This window comes from Phyllopteryx taeniolatus, chromosome 7, assembly GCF_024500385.1.
Source record: "Phyllopteryx taeniolatus isolate TA_2022b chromosome 7, UOR_Ptae_1.2, whole genome shotgun sequence".
NCBI lineage: Eukaryota > Metazoa > Chordata > Actinopteri > Syngnathiformes > Syngnathidae > Phyllopteryx > Phyllopteryx taeniolatus.
In genome coordinates, this window is record NC_084508.1 from 22,831,895 (window position 1) to 22,848,071 (window position 16,177).

General features: G+C 43.1%; 1 protein-coding gene across 2 annotated transcripts; it reads right to left on the bottom strand.

Moving 5' to 3' along the window:
- Positions 1–1,721: 1,721 nt before the first annotated feature.
- On the bottom strand, positions 1,722–10,828 carry LOC133480947 (vitellogenin-2-like). 2 transcript variants are annotated; one of them, XM_061779732.1, is made up of 34 exons: positions 10,743–10,828; positions 10,582–10,602; positions 10,350–10,501; positions 10,001–10,252; positions 9,760–9,921; positions 9,533–9,681; positions 9,312–9,462; positions 9,077–9,234; positions 8,832–8,997; positions 8,617–8,742; positions 8,327–8,545; positions 8,016–8,233; positions 7,826–7,923; positions 7,622–7,746; positions 7,363–7,464; positions 7,136–7,255; positions 6,845–7,031; positions 6,676–6,769; positions 6,382–6,567; positions 6,151–6,298; positions 5,868–6,072; positions 5,380–5,789; positions 5,262–5,306; positions 5,107–5,175; positions 4,818–5,024; positions 4,596–4,738; positions 4,375–4,513; positions 4,165–4,294; positions 3,556–3,739; positions 3,378–3,472; positions 3,198–3,292; positions 2,959–3,124; positions 1,995–2,156; positions 1,722–1,916 (listed from the first exon to the last, which is right to left on the bottom strand). In XM_061779732.1, exons 1-34 carry the CDS (start codon positions 10,780–10,782, stop codon positions 1,804–1,806), a joined length of 5,037 nt encoding a protein of 1,678 aa, XP_061635716.1. In that variant the 5' UTR covers positions 10,783–10,828; the 3' UTR covers positions 1,722–1,803. The 2 variants fall into 2 exon arrangements, with proteins under 2 accessions (XP_061635716.1, XP_061635715.1); XM_061779731.1 differs by having other exon boundaries at positions 5,868–6,298.
- Positions 10,829–16,177: the final 5,349 nt, after the last annotated feature.

The window sequence follows — 16,177 nt, forward strand, 5'->3', positions numbered from 1 at the left end:
CTTCAGATTACATCATCTGCACAAGATGTAATCCACCTGCGTGCTTCCACCTCCGCTCTTGTAGGTCACCCTATGTTCGTGCCTCTTCTGGAAAAAAGTGTTCACTACAGCCATTTGCATCCTTTTTTCAAAGTCTGCCACCATCTGTCCCTCCAAGTTCCTTTCCTGGATGCCGTACTTACCCATCACTTCTTCATCACCCCTATTTCCTTCACCAACATGTCCATTACAATCTGCACCAATCACAACTCTCTCTCTGTCTGAGATGCTCAGAACTACTTCGTCTAGCTCCTTCCAGAATTTCCCTTTCACCTCTAGGTCAGGTAATTTGCCATTATTGTCAGTATGTAGCTACTGTTTGTGCACACCACCACACACCAAAATCACATTTCAAATGACATTTCTAATGACTAATTTCTTAGTGACTGTTTCAGATCACACTGCCGCCTGTTTCAAACCACACCGCCGCGTGTTTCAAATGATCAGACATCACTTGTTTCGAATCAGTAATAGTCATGTGTTTAAAATCACATTATACCGTTTCTAATTGGAATTAGAATACATCACTTCTTCCAAATCACACCCTTGTAATCACACCGCTCTCTAAGTAACTGTTGTTCATCACACCATCATCTATATTAAATCATGCTTATCACGGTTTTAAATTACTGTGCACGTTTCAAATCGCACCACCTGCTGATTCAAGTCACAAGGCCACAATTCTAATCTTTTTAAATCAAGTAGATTTAAATAATATTCACCTGTTTCCAGCTACACCCATGTGTGTTTGAAAGTGCATTTTCTCCCACACATGACCTATTTCAAATCCAAATTATAATTGATTGGTTTTCAAATTAGTTGAACTGTCACCTATTTCATAATTGCACCGCTGCATAGTTATAAATCACATCACAAAACAATGACTCACTTCTATTTTTTTCCCACTTTTCTTGGACAGCCTTTTTGAAGAGGGGATGAATAATCAAGTGCAATGCTGTTTCATATTATTACTTGTTATTACTTCAGGTCTTGGTTAGTTACACTGGTATGTAGCCCAAACAAGAACAGTACTCTGGATCAAGATTTTGGCCTGTGATTCAAGACCAACGCAAAGACTAAAAGAATTTGCACAACAACATTGCATAGATCATTTTCTTTATTATGTGTGTTACAGAAGAGAGAGTGATAGAAAAAATTGTGCCCTTACAAAAAGTAATATATGATGAATTTGAGCAAAGAAAAAAAACTAGTACATTTGAAAACTGACAAATGACAACAAACAGTAATTTAATCCCCAACATACTGCATGTGGATAGGGGCACTATGGCTAACTGGATAGCATGTGTGTCTCCCAGTTCTGAGTTCAAACCTCATGTGTGGGCCTTCCTGTGTGGAGTTCGCACATGGTCCATGTGCCTGCGTGGATTTTCCCAAGGGCTTCCTCACACATTCCAACAACATGCATGTTAGGTTTATTGAAGACTCTAAATTGTCCCTTGGTATCAATGTGAGTGTGAATGGCTCTTTGTCTATACTGTATCCGTCCTGAGATTGACTTGCAACCTGTCCAGGGTGTACTTTTCCTCTCACCCAATTGGGTGCAAATGCTATAGAAAATGGATGGCTGGATATGTGGATTGAACAACCTCATTGACCAAATGAATGACATTTGTATTGTTAATGGACAGCACACCACATAAATTCCACATGTCACACAGGTCTGAGGTTTAAGTTTACATTTTATTGTGTTTGGGAGTAATGTTATGAATGGAAATAAATGTTGTTGGGTTGAAGGTTTTATGATTAAGCACACTGAGCAGTGCAACGGCAGGCTAGGTGGGCTTCGGTCCTTTCCCTCAGGTCCACACTCTTCTCAAAGATGCTGCTCATGCCCTCAGAACGGTTTAGACTGGTATCTGCACAGTACACAGGAATTCAGCAGCGAAGGCGATTAACTATAGAACACCATCTTATGAACCTTTTTGTAGACTCACCAGCAGGCAAGCAGTGGAAACCAACTGAGACGGTGGTGGTTCTCAGCGCCAGGCAGCCAGGCAGGCAGCGCAGCACGGGCTCGACAGAGAAGCATTTGGACTCTTGACCGTGTAGTATAATCTGCTTCTCCAGCTTCACAGACTCAAGCTTCATGTAACATTCTGGAAGAGGTTTCAAACGGAATTTTTTATTGGCACATAGTGTATTAAAAAAAATACTGTACCCTTAAGGATTGGCTCAAGGATTGTTTGATTTTAATGCCTTTTCATCATAAGGTTTTTAACAAACATCGGTTATCGTCATTAGTATTAAATATCTGTTCATTAAAATTTTTCGACCCTTCAAATTTTTGTTTTTTTGCGCAATGCACAGGTTGGAGAACAACCTCAAAAACAAAATTTTGATATATACTCAGTACCATGGTCAGCAGAGGCTAGGGCCACTTCTTAAATTCAAAATTGAATCATTAATTTGCTCCATTAGAGTGCAAGTGAGCTATTAAATGCCTCTTTCGGGAACTAAATATATTACTGTACATGAAATTGCTCCCTTGTTCAAAAAATAATGAATTACGTAAACTGGTGCAAACAAAATGTTAAAAAATAAATAAATAAAAATTCAAGTCTTGAGTCTAGAATGAACCCCATTTTACCAAAAGTGTATGAATCAATACAATTAATAACAAGGAATTTAAAAAATTTAGTTTTCATAGGTTTCTGTAGGCAAAGTGGCTAAGATAGAGCCAAAAGTAAAAAATTTATGTAAAGAGTATATTACTGATATATTTTAAAAAAACGATGTTGGAAACGATAAAATCAGACAAAAAACCCCACCCTTGGGAAGTTTAATTAAATTTGCATTAATACAGATAAAATGGTACAAAAAAAAGGAAACCAAGTAGACAGAAAATAGTTAGCACAAAGCTCTGACATATAATGGATAAGTGGAAGGCAGTGGTTTTACCTGTGGCGTCCCGGCAGCTCTCGGCGGGCAGAACCCAGGAATGAGCATAGCTGACTGCGTTCTTGGTCAAATGTGTATTGGGCATGCGTAACTCCTGTCTGACCTCCCCATCGGCCTTTCCGCAGAGTCCTGAGGTCTGTCCTCTCATCCAGTCCACAACTTTAACCTTGACGAATGAATAGTGTTAGCAGGCTCGGTGTACTGTACGTTATCGCAGCACTCGACTTTGAATTGACTACCTTTTGGATGTCTTTGTCAAAGTACACTTCTTGAAGACCGTGTCTGGGAGCGTGGAGAGCGATGCCCTCACCGCTCTGTCTGATCTGAATGTCGGCTGAAACAAATGCACCAACAAAGTGTTCACCGAGTGTTGACTAACAACACCTGAAGGATGACTTCAAGAGGAGGAAAAAGCAAACCTGTTGGATGACGGTATGGCAGATCACTGACAGGGATTTCTACATTATTGACCTTCACCATGGCAACATTGCCCTTCTGATACATGTCAACATCACTGATGAAAAACAAATCAGACATATGAGTAATGTTCATTTCTTGACTTTCTGTTTGCATTTTTGATTTTGCACACTCCCTTACATGTCTGCAATCTTCACAGTGAGCATGTTTTGTTCATGTTGTTGGTCTCTCTTCAGCAGAACAATGAATTTAGCCTCACTGGTGCCATCCTGAGCCAAAACCTGGAGGCAAGAGTGAGGCATCTCTGCCTTGACCTTCCTGTTGTTGAATGTGATCACTGTGTCCTTGATTACACTGCACTCAGCTGGGTGAAGTAAGCAAATACAAACATTATGTTAGCTATTTAATAACCAGTTGTGGCTCAACTCAAACTTTAGCATTGAGGGCTATCAAACTGTGTCTGTCCAATAATTAAAAATCATCAGTCTAGGGCCAACTGCAAAATTTGTACATGAGAAAGCCTACATGTGTTTGCATTTCATTTCTACTCTTTTGTTTATATGACTAACTTTTTCCCAAAATGGTTTCTTATCATCATTACATTCATCGTCATTAGTTGGTCCGATATATATTTTGTTTTTTATTATTCGTTTATACTGTGTATATAATTTCCTTTCTTTGTAGATTGGCTGATAATGAATCACAGGGTTTGTGAGGCATGTGTCACCCGATTCAACTTAAGTTGGAAATTGTTAACTTAGCCATCTAAAGGGAAAAGGTTGTTTTTACCTGCATGAGGCTTGCTGACCATGTAGGCGATGGTGTCAACCCAGCTGTCCTGGTACGCCTGCAGCTCTGATGCAGTGTCTCCAATGGGCAGAGAAATAGGGAGAGAAATGGCTTTTTTGAAGATGGTCCTCTGTAAATGATAGGTTGTTATATGGAATCTGAGTGAGAGATATTTCATGCACTGATAAAGCAGGATCAAAAAGAGTTTACACTCGGTGTCTTGAGGACAACATTCAGGCTTTGTTCTGATGCAGCTGCCACTGTCAGTTTGATCTGATTGTGAACATTCTTGGCCTTTGCCAGGCTCATTCCAGCCTGCAGAGCGAATCTTGAAATGTACTCAGACAACCTGGACATTATAATACAAAATCACCATGTGACCCGATGATAAATTAAAATATGTGAAATGTGCACCAGACTGTGACTCTTACTCCTCTCCGTAGTACTTCATGTTGCGTGGAAGTTTTTCCCAAGTTAGCTTCAAACGGACTGCTGGCTCTTGACCAACAATACCGGTTTCAGCTGAGATCTCAGTCACATATTGTTTGCAGTAAATACCCCAGGCAATCTTGGCCTAAAAACGTTATAGTTACAGCACATCAGCTGGCCCTGGCTCAAGTCATGTGAGAATATATCAAATGTTGTACTGTTACCATCAACTTGTGGTCGCTCAGCCTCACACCATCAGCACAGATTCTCCAGTTGTTGTTCTTGGCCAGGTTGGCAAAAAGCAACTGCAGTCTGGAAGTCTCTTTGTCAAAGTAAGCTGCAATTTGGTAGCCTTGTACCTTGTGGTCAGCACTCACGGCACGGATGAGGATGGTCACAGTTGGGTTGACAGCATTAGTGAGGTATTTAGCCTGAAAAAAACCCACAAAGACTTGTTTTAAGAAAGCTTTTTTCCAACTGAATGAATGTGATTAGTATTGGTATGCGACTCACCTTATCGTAGATGGCGTTAAAACTGCGGGCACTGCTTTGGCTGTTGCGGCGAGTTGCAGAGAGTGCATGCTGCAAACAAGATAAATGTACATTCAATTAGCTTATGCAAAGCACTTGAAATGGTGCATCTGTTTGTTGTGAGCAACAGGAAATACCTGGTGGATGTGGTGCTTGGTAAAATTCATTTCATACAGTTCTTGCTGCAATGGTAAGATATAATTGTTATTTTTCTTTATAGAGTTGATGTGGGGCTTTCAATAGTTTGTCTCTCACCTTTGACTGAGAGCTGGACAAAGAGCTAGTGCTTCGGCTGCTGGAGGATTTGCTTGAAAGAAGACTCGATCTGCTGCTGGAGGATCTGCTAGAGGACTTTTGTAACTTGGACGCCTTCACAATTGGGTCGAGAATGTCAACCATCTTGCTTTTTTTGTGAGAGGAACTCTTGGATGAGGTAGAAACGTCTGAGCTGCTGGAGCTAGAGCTAACAGCATGGGACCTGCTGGAGCGGGAGGAAGTGCGGTTCTTCAGACCAGGGACAAGGATCTTCTTCAGTTTCATCAGGATATTCTTGTCCTCAAGAATCCCCTCATCTTGACTCAGGTCAATGACTTTGATAATCTTTTCTGCTGCTTTCTCTCCAACCTGAATCTCAATTTCAATCTTCTCAATGACCGGTGTAGCAGCTTAGAGCCAAAGACAGAAATCGACTTTTTAGTAACCAAAGTACAATTTATACCAGTAACCTCGTGCATTCCACTTGCCTGGTGTAACCTCAATAAAAGCTGAATGTTTTCCAATGACGGCATACAGTGGAACGTCTCGAATGAAGGCCGCATTGCGAGATTCAATCATAGTGCATGCCTTGATTCCAAAGGTTTCAATTTCTCCACACAGCCTTTTCTCAAAGGCCTTAATGAGTTTGCTCATTTTGCTTTGTTGGTCAGAGACAAGCTCAGATGACCCTGACTGTAAAAGCATAACAGAAAGAACAATATTACTTTGCAGAAAGGTGGTTAAACACAGTAGACAGGGACTCAAACTCACCATGTCATCAGTCAGAGAGGATCCCATCCTGGAGGACCTGGATGAGCTCTTCTTTGAGGACTGTGGTGTAAAGTCGGCCGGAATCATCGGTGTTATCTTAGCAGCAGCAAGATCTTCAACATTTCGTGCAACGGCAAAAGTTTCAACACTGTTTGGATGCAACAAAACGAGAACATCAGGAATGCCAAACATAATTGGTGTCAGTTGAATATACTAGAAAATTGTTCATACAGTGCAGATGCAATCTTATTGACGCCCTGGACAGGCAGGAGCTCAAACTTGAAGTTTCCTTTGATCATGTCAAGTCTTGCTTCGATCCTTGCTGGGAGAATAGTGTAAATTCTGGCTCTTGAGACCACAGCAGCCTGGGCCAATGCAGTATTCACACCCATCACTGCATAGGTATACGAGGAAACACTGCAAGACACAGAAATGTTAAAATTAGTGTTGTGGGGTGGGGTTGTTTCATTTTAATGCATTTTTTTGTAGATCAATTAAGAGGTTATTTCAAGTGTATCAGTTTACCTCGGAAAAAATGCAGCCCTCATGCTGATGTCTGATTTAAGAAGCTGGGACGGGTGGAATTTCTGAGCTATAGGTGGTGACACAGTGGCTTGGACTATGGAAAAGGGACAAGGTTAAAGGTTAAATTCATTTTTTACGTCAGTGATATTTAAGCAGATGTCCACCTCACGTTCAATGGCTGTATTCAACACAGAAGAAGTATAGAAACTGAGTTCCATAGGCAGACCGACAGCAGTGGGCAGGATGCGACGAACCTCAGCAACTAACATTGGCTCAGCGAAATTAAATTTTGTACCAGCCAGCACCGCATCTAAAGCCTTCCTTCCATAAGTCTGAACTTCTGGTCCAGTGACAAGCTGTTGACAAAGTAAGAGACATAGACTTTAGGCTTTGTTTAATGACCAATAACCTATTATTGGGTCCTCACATGACACGTGAGGCAATGTTAGAAGACACATACCGCCATTAACTGATCAACCAATCCTTTGTTGACACTGACAAAGGCAATCTCCTGGCCGAAAAGTTTCACATGTGCCGAGGCTAGGGGCTGGCTTGAAGGCTGGGCCCTCCATTCAGAAAGCTGGGATTGTGATGCAGAGAGACACATGAACAATATTATGGTTTCTGTGAGGACAATATGCCACAGAAAGAAATACTACTATTACACAACAGACCACATGAACTTACAGCCTTGAGAACTTTTCTCATCTTGGTGATCCTATCTGTGTTGTTAGGAAGATCTTGGACTTTCAAAAGGGCTTCCTGGATTCCCTCAGTTCTCACTCCGATCTGAAACGGTATTACACTGTTAAGTATTCTTGATGGAAAAACAACAACCATGATTGTTAAAATAGTATAACGGTCCATTATACACCATCCTCGCATCCATAATTGTGGAATAGCTTCAAAGCCAGCTTCTTATCATGAGCTATTGGTGTCATTATACCTCAATGACGTCAGCATAAGCTCCTGCCAAATAGGTGCGCGCTTTGGCCATGATGGTTCTTGGCAAAACAGTTGCAGCGTCATTCACATAGAAGGCACTGGCAGCAGCACCCACCATCCAGGGGCCTGCAAAAACAGGGTGGGGGTCATCAACCCACTGACTTGGAAAAGCGCTACGTATATTAATACTCTGCCAAGGCCTTACTGTAATAGCCATCAACAAGGAGCGCTCTGCTGTAGCGATAGCTGAGTCTGTTAAGTTTGGGGCTGAGGATATTCACAGCAACATTGCAGGCTGCAGCACTGCAAGAAGAACACAATTTTAAATTAATGAACTCTTGACACTGACTTCTGAGAAAACCAAAGAGAAATTTGACCATTTTTAAGGTACTTACACAGGCGCAAAATCAGGAGTGGTGGACCTCGTCATTGCCTTCATGTAAGAGTAGACCAAGCTGGCAACCTGAAGATTTGGTTCTCGCAAGAGTGCGTCAGCAAGGGCAGTCACCAGACCCATGGGCAATTTGGTCTCAAACAGCACAATGGCAGCAACCATGCGGAGCTCTGGGTGAAGGGCTCTATCCATGAACAGCTGAACAGCGACCTCCTGGACCTAATTCACAAAAGCATAGAAAAAGTACTGCTGCTTGTAACAAATAACTCCCAAGCATTTCAGTTATTGAAAGGAATCAGCACAAAGTTTCACCATTTTTGGCTCTCTCTTGGCAATGTTCCTCAGGGCCAGAACACCTTCGATGTGAACTCGCAGTGGCAGAGTAGCAGCAGCACTGCCAAAGCTAGGCAGGACCTTCAAGATTGGCTTGAGGCTGCTAGGATGTCCTGCATTACCCAGAACTTTGAGAGTGACAATTATTTCGTTAATATCACCCTTGGCAACAGCCTGGGCAACCAGTTCGTGGACAGGCTGTGGAGGCAAATAAAAATATATTGCTGATGATACAACTACAGCAAAGCAAATGTACAAAGGCATCATACCCTGATGAGGTCCACTGGGCAAGTGGGGTTCTCTCCACAGTATTTAGAAACCAGACTGCCATAGCCTAGCGCAGCAATCTCATTCAAAACTGGAGTTTCCATAACCTTTTGGTTCTCAGCCAACTCCTAGATTGAGGTTAATTCATTGCAACACATTACAACTCCTGATTTTCTTATGTCATAATTACCCAAGACGGCATGTAATATTGACTTGCCCTTAGGAGCTTGATGGCCTCCAAGTCAGCAGTCACCATGTGTATGGCTATCGTAAGAGACCGAGTCACTTCAGCAAGGGTCAGTTCACCAACGAGGAATTTTTCCTTGATGAACCTCATTGCAACGTGAGTGCCAATGGCAGGGACAGCATTCCGAATCCATTCTCTGGAAGAGAGAAATATCATCTACAAGTCATTATTTGGGTCACAGATTGGGTATACTTTTAAATCCGGGTTCCAACTACCTATGAGTGGTACGTGATTTGAACTGTGACCAGAGGGACTCAATAGTCTCATATTTGGCCGAACGCAACAGCTGGATGAGCTCAATGAACTTGAGAGGTGCATCTTCATGGACTTTGGCCACATTGTTGTTCACCAAGTGGTTCAGAATCTCAACAATCTGTTAATCAAAAAGTGAAGTGAGTGGCTGCAGGGTAAATAGGATTTTGAGGTGAGGGGTAATATTTACTCAAGTACCTGAGCCTCAGCATTGGTAATTCTTAGGAGCTGGATGGGTGTCTGAAGCAGCTCACTGCCAAACTCATACCGCAGGTTTCCACGGTGGAGGTATTCAGCTTTAATAGGCTCCAATGGAGCTTTCTGGATCTCCAGAAATTTCAAGAATTGTCTAAAAACCGACACTCTTTATTGAACAAACTGCTCCTTTGTGAGACCCATTTTTCATTTTGAATACATACTTGGCCTCCATTTGGGCAGCACCGTTGATGATGTTAATGGGAGAGAACTGAATAAGCTCAGTCGAGGACGCCTCCAGGATCAGAGCACCTGTGGCTGATGGTTTCATGATATAGTTGAATGCTGCTGTTCCCTTTAGGGCATTGCCTCTCTACATAAACAAAAACAAAAGATGTTATCGACATTAAATATCAGAGTGTGGGTGATAACTAACATAACTTGCACTTACCGCTCGACACTCAGCACATCTCTCTGTATAAGCCATGCCGATATCCCTCATAATTCTCTCCTGGCAGTGGTTCAGGTCTTTGGTCTTGGTCAACAGGACACGCTCAGCCTTTGCATCTTCAGTGATCACGTAATGGGTCTTGCAAACGCCCTGTACGCCAGGCTATTCCACCACAATCAAAGAATACATGAGAGCTCAAGTAAGAGATTGTAGAAATTCTAATGAAAGTGGTTAGTCTTACCTCCTGAAGCTCATAGACGTTCACCGTCTTCTTGATGTTCATTTGGAAGATGTTGAGGATTCCCCTGACGATATTCAGCACAGAGGCAGAGACGCCAGCCGGTGCGAACACTTTGCCTACAACCCCATTAGCATACTCGAACTTCAGCGGTGTCAAGAGTTGATCTGAGAGCGCTGAGGTGAGCTTAGTGGCTGGGATGAAAGCATCTTTGGGCCAGATGCCACTATACTCAAAGAGCTCTGGCTCCAGCAACTACAAGGGAAAGAGACCGAGTATTCACATAAACCTGTGTCATTACTTGAGTGTCCATATGAAAATGTACTTCTGCTGACACAAGTGTTAAGGCTACCTTCAGTACAAAGGTGTTGGCAGCCAAGGCACTGATCAGAACTTTGCTCCTTATTTTGAAGCCAGCCCGAGCCAGACCCTCCTCGGGAAGTCCACCCATAAGAATTGCTTCATATTTGTAGGTATATGTCTTTCCAACAGCAAACTCTGGATCTGCAATAAGACAATTTGATGCTTTCCAATTAGAGTATCAATCAAAAACATTTTCTTATTTTTAGTAAGGATTTACTGACCTAATTTGAGCTGGTGGCCAGCTGAATAGTGAGAATAGGAATAAAGAGTCATTTTACATTCAAAAGCAACCACAAATTGTAAAATAATGTTCATAGCATCTTAATGCAAAGTAGCTACTCTTAAAATTCTCACTTTGAAGATGAAATAGCAAAAGACATACCCACAAGGGCCACAGTCAAGGCTAGCACGAGCACCCTCATGGCAATGGATGTGACTGACCAATGTCAAATGCTACCTTATAAAGGCACATTTAAACTGTGTGCAAGCCCAAAAACAAGTATGATTAACCAGGGATCTATCTGTCAATTGTGTTATCTTGCTCCGGCCACAGAGGTTAGACAAACAAAACAAATAAAGGATGTCATAAATGAAATGAGTCAACTCAACCTGACTCTTGCCTTTGGGCCAAATATACCACACATACAGTAATACCACATTTTGCTTTGAGATGCTATGTTAAACTTGTTGCGCTTCAATGAATAGAGGGTTCAGCGTTGCACTATATGCAAATTACCTTTGTTTTATCATCAGGGTGACTTTGGAAGAAAACTTTGAGCACACCGAGCACACTGGTCCAAGTCTCCTCACTCATTTTTGCACTGGCGGGATAAGCATTGACCTGATCACTGACCTTATAGCAACCTGCGCCCCATTTCAGATGACCATCCGTGGTTAAGGTAAAGGAGCGTAAATTGTCAAAATAAATTGTGTTATTAATCTGAGTTAATACATGATTAATGCAATAATTGATTGTGATTAATCTTGAGTTAACACTTAAATTTTGACAGCCCTAATTATATTATATTATCCATCCATCCATCCATTTTCTGTACCGCTTATCCTCACTAGGGTCGCGGGCGTGCTGGAGCCTATACCAGCTAACTCTGGGCAAGAGGGAGGGTACACCCTGAACAGCCAATCGCAGGGCACATATAAACAAACAACCCTTCGCACTCACATTCACACCTTCAGGCAATTTTAGAGTCTTCAATCAAACTACCACACACATTTTTGGGATGTGGGAGGAAACCGGAGTACCCGGAGAAAACCCACACAGACACGGGAAACTCCACAGAGGCGGGGCCGGGATTTGAACCCCGTTCCTCAGAACTGTGAGGCAGATGTGCTAACCAGTCTTTCACCACCACATTACATTATCCATCCAGCCATTTTCAACACCGCTTATCCTGGTTAGGGTCACGGGGCGCTGGAGCCTATCCCAGCTGAATTTGGGCGAAAGGCAGACTACACCCTGAACTGGTCGCCAGTCAGTCGCAGGGCACATATAGACACGGACAACCATTCGCACCGTCACTGAGTGGGAACTGAACCCACGCTGCCCGCACCAAAGTCAGGCGAGTGCACCACTACACCATCAGTGACACATTACATGATTTGGTATTATATTGTATTATATATTATATTTGTCATAACACTATCGCTGACTAAAAGAGCTAAATTTACTCTCTGACAGTATCCGTCAATAAGTGCATTGTGGCTCTCATCTGATTCTGATGCCCCATATGACTACCTCACAGAAAATATAAGAAAAAAAAGAAAAAAAAGAAAAAGAACATTACATTGATAAACGCTTTTGAAGAATAAGTAAACAACTGTGACAGACAGTTTTCACTATTGGGATAAAATGTCATTACGTCCTGACCTCAAATGTTGTCATAACTCCACCATGACCTGTAGGCTTTCCAGTGCCAATAACTCTACAGTATGTGACTTTGCTGCTCAACAGGAAAACTAATAATGGTAATAATAATACTAATACGTCATTACTACTAACATAATAATATGTTCTTATTATGCCAGGCTTGGCAAGTGTAAGGCTTTATTGTGAAATTCAGAATAATAATATGGCATGTATATCTACTTTCCCTTAATTTTCGAAAGCGCTTGTCCTCGTTAGAGCCACCTGTGAACTGGAGACTGTCACAGTTGAATTTGGGTGCGAGGCGGGACCCTGGACTCCAGCCCACTGCGGGGCACATACACTTTTACATTCACACCTACGTACACCTAAGTCTTTGCAAACTTTAACATGCATAGATTTGGAACGTGAGAAGAAGCTGGAGTAAAGGGAGAACATGCAATTCCACACTGGAAGGCCGAAGCTTTGATTCAAACCCCGAACCTCGGAACTGTGAGGCAGACGTGTTAACCACCCTTTCAGCCGTGCTGCCTTGCAGCTAATTTCCAGTTCAAATAACAGAAATTCTTAAAATTTTCATTATTAAATTCAGAAACCCAGATAACAACAGTAACGTGTTGGGCAAAAATAGTAATTTATAACAATAAATAGTATTTACAGTACATACAGTAGTCCTTTTAGGAAAGAAAGATGCTACGATAATGAATACTCAACTCTTTGTAGAGCGCACCTGAAACAGAGTGCCGTACAGAAATAAAAATATATTATGATTATTATTATTATTAATATCAATAATCATAATAATCCATCCATCCATTTTCTGACCCGCTTCTCCTCACTAGGGTCGCGGGCGTGCTGGAGCCTATCCCAGCTGTCATCGGGCAGGAGGCGGGGTACACCCTGAACTGGTTGCCAGCCAATCGCAGGGCAAATAGAAACAAACAACCATTTGCACTCACAGTCATGCCTCCGGGCAATTTAGAGTCTCCAATTAATGCATGTTTTTGGGATGTGGGAGGAAACCGGAGTGCCCGGAGAAAACCCACGCAGGCACGGGGAGAACATGCAAACTCCACACAGGCGGGACCGGGGATTGAACCCCGCACCTCAGAACTGTGAGGCTGACGCTCTAACCAGTCGTCTACCGTGCTGCCTAATCATAATAATCATAATTATTAACATTATGATTAATAATCATAATTTAAGAAGTAAGAACAAGAATACAATATTACAACTGAATCAAATAACTGACAAATAACAGGAAAAGGGGCGGCAGAACATCCCAAAAAGTGTGTGTGTGTGGCGGGCACTTTTGGGGCAATTCCAATGAATATTTTTGCCCCCACACAGAGGAGCACTTTTCCTGAAATAGGGGCACTGCTAAATAAAACTAATATCCATGGGCAAAGTTAAAGTGCCATTTTAGGATAGTTGGATAAAGTTGGCTGTGGCTCAGTAGGTAGAGCGGGTCATCCAGTGACTGAAGGGGTCTTTGGTTCGAATTCCGGTTACGACTGTCCGCATGTCGAAGTTTCCTTGGGCAGGACACTGAACCCTAATTTGCTCTCAGTGGGCCTGTCAGCGCCTTGCATGGCAGCAACCGCCCATTGGTGTATGAATGTGTGGGTGAATGTGAGGCTTTGTCAGGCGCTTTGGGCACTGTGATGGTCCAGATAAAGTGCCAGATAAGTGCAGCAGTTCATTTACCATTTAGTTTGTTTAGAACCGTATTGCCTTGGAATGGTTTCTGTGTCACGTCGGCGGGTTGAAGTGCTTCGGTGAGATAAAAACTCTTTTTGCCACTATTTGCACCAAACCATGCTTATCAAGGCTTTTTTTTTTTTTTTATGAAATTTGCCTCTTGCAACTCTGTTTCATCCTCAATTTTGGTAGCCGAGCTCTGACGTGTGTCAGTATAATCGGTGTACCAGGAAATCGTACTGCACTCCCACTGACGAAGGTTCTGCGTCGTTTCTCACACAAAATGTGATTCAAATTATTGTTACTTTATTCACTAGTTTGTAATTAATGAATCGCGATTAATGCGTTAAAGTCCCACACTTATTTTTTTTAAATCCAAAAATTAGGGGTGGGACTTGATTAAAAAAATATCTAACTAATTAGAGGCTTTCTAATGAATTCATCTTGATTAATCACATTTTAATTGTAAAACAATGTCCTTTAGAGCAACATTTTTTTATTTAAATGGATTTTAGTGTACGACTGAATCGAATAATTGACACAGACAGAAAAACTGCTTCTTCTTCTTCTTTTCCTTTCACCTTGTCCCTTTAGGGGTCGCCACAGCGCGTCATCCTTTTCCATGTAAGCCGATCTCCTGCATCCTCCTCTCTCGCTTGCCTGGCAGCTCCATCCTCATCATCCTTCTACCAATATACTCACTATTTCTCCTCTGGACGTGTCCAAACCATCAAAGTCTGCTCTCTCTAACTTTGTCTCCAAAACATCAAACCTTGGCTGTCCCTCTGATGAGCTCATTTCTAATTTTATCCAACCTGGTCACTCCGAAAGCGAACCTCAACATCTTCATTTCTACCACCTCCAACTCTGGTTCCTGTTGTCTCTTCAGTGCCACTGTCTCTAATCCGTACATCACGGCTGGCCTCACCACTGTTTTACAAACTTTGCCCTTCATCCTCGCAGAGACATAACATAACACACCTGACACCTTCCTCCACCCATTCCAACCTGCTTGGACCCATTTCTTCACTTCCTGACCACAGTCACCATTGCTCTGGACGGTTGACCCCAAGTACTTAAAGTGCTCCACCCTTGCTATCTTTTCTCCCTGTAGCCTCACTCTTCCCCCACCACCCCTCTCATTCATGCACATATAGTCTGTCTTACTTCGGCTAATCTTCATTCCTCTCCTTTCCAGTGCATCTCTCTAACTGTTCCTCCACCTGCTCCCTACTTTCACTGCAGATCACAATGTCATCTGCAAACATCATGGTCCACGGGGATTCCAGTCTAACCTCATCTGTCAGCCTAACCATCACCACTGCAAACAGGACCCCTTCCTGGTGATCAATAGTTGGCAATGGGAGGCCACTACTTACTACAGGTCAAACTTTGTGGATATCTTGCATTGTAGAGAAACAGTGTGCAATTAATTGTCTAAAATATTTACAATATTTGGCGGCACGGTAGAAACTGGTTAGCACATCTGCCTCACAGTTCTAAGGACCCGGGTTCAAACAGACCTCAGGAGTCAAGCCAAGTGAAATGTGAATACCGACCACCCACCCTATTACTATAGTTACCAGGTCCCCGACTGGCAACCATTATCCCTGTACCGTGATCGTGTGTCGTGGGGTGTCGTGCAGTAAAATTGGGGAGAGGGTGGGGGCTAGGCGAGACGGTCACGGGGCAATGATGATCCGTAACCGCCACTCCCATCCAGGCCAACCAGCCCCCCAAAGGATGTGCAAATGTATGTGGTGCATTAAAAATCCGCCGGGGAAAGGCATGGCAGGCCAGAGAGCAGGCCGGAGTGCCGAGACACCTGGCCGAGTGTCCTCCCCAGCCCAACACTCCCCCCACTGACACGTGTATGATGTATTAAAACTGGAGGACCGGCAGGGCAGAGAAGGGGGGCGACCAGACCGGAGACCAGCACAGATGTGCCGGTACAGGGCCCAGCGTCCACCTCATCATGCCTCGTGCCAGCCCCCCAGGGCACCCTGAATGAGATGTGAATGTGCCCAATGTGCAACATATGTACAGTGTGAATAATAAAAATGAGTTGTGCGTGAAGTAAGAGGCTAGACTCCTGTGGGCCAGCCCGGCCCAACCGGCTGGAAGACCACAGAGAACCATCTCCCCCGGCCACCACCCAGCGACCAGAACAGGTCACAGAAGGCGGCCCGTCCAAGGCAGGAGACGCCGACACCCTAACATAGGCCCCAAGTCAG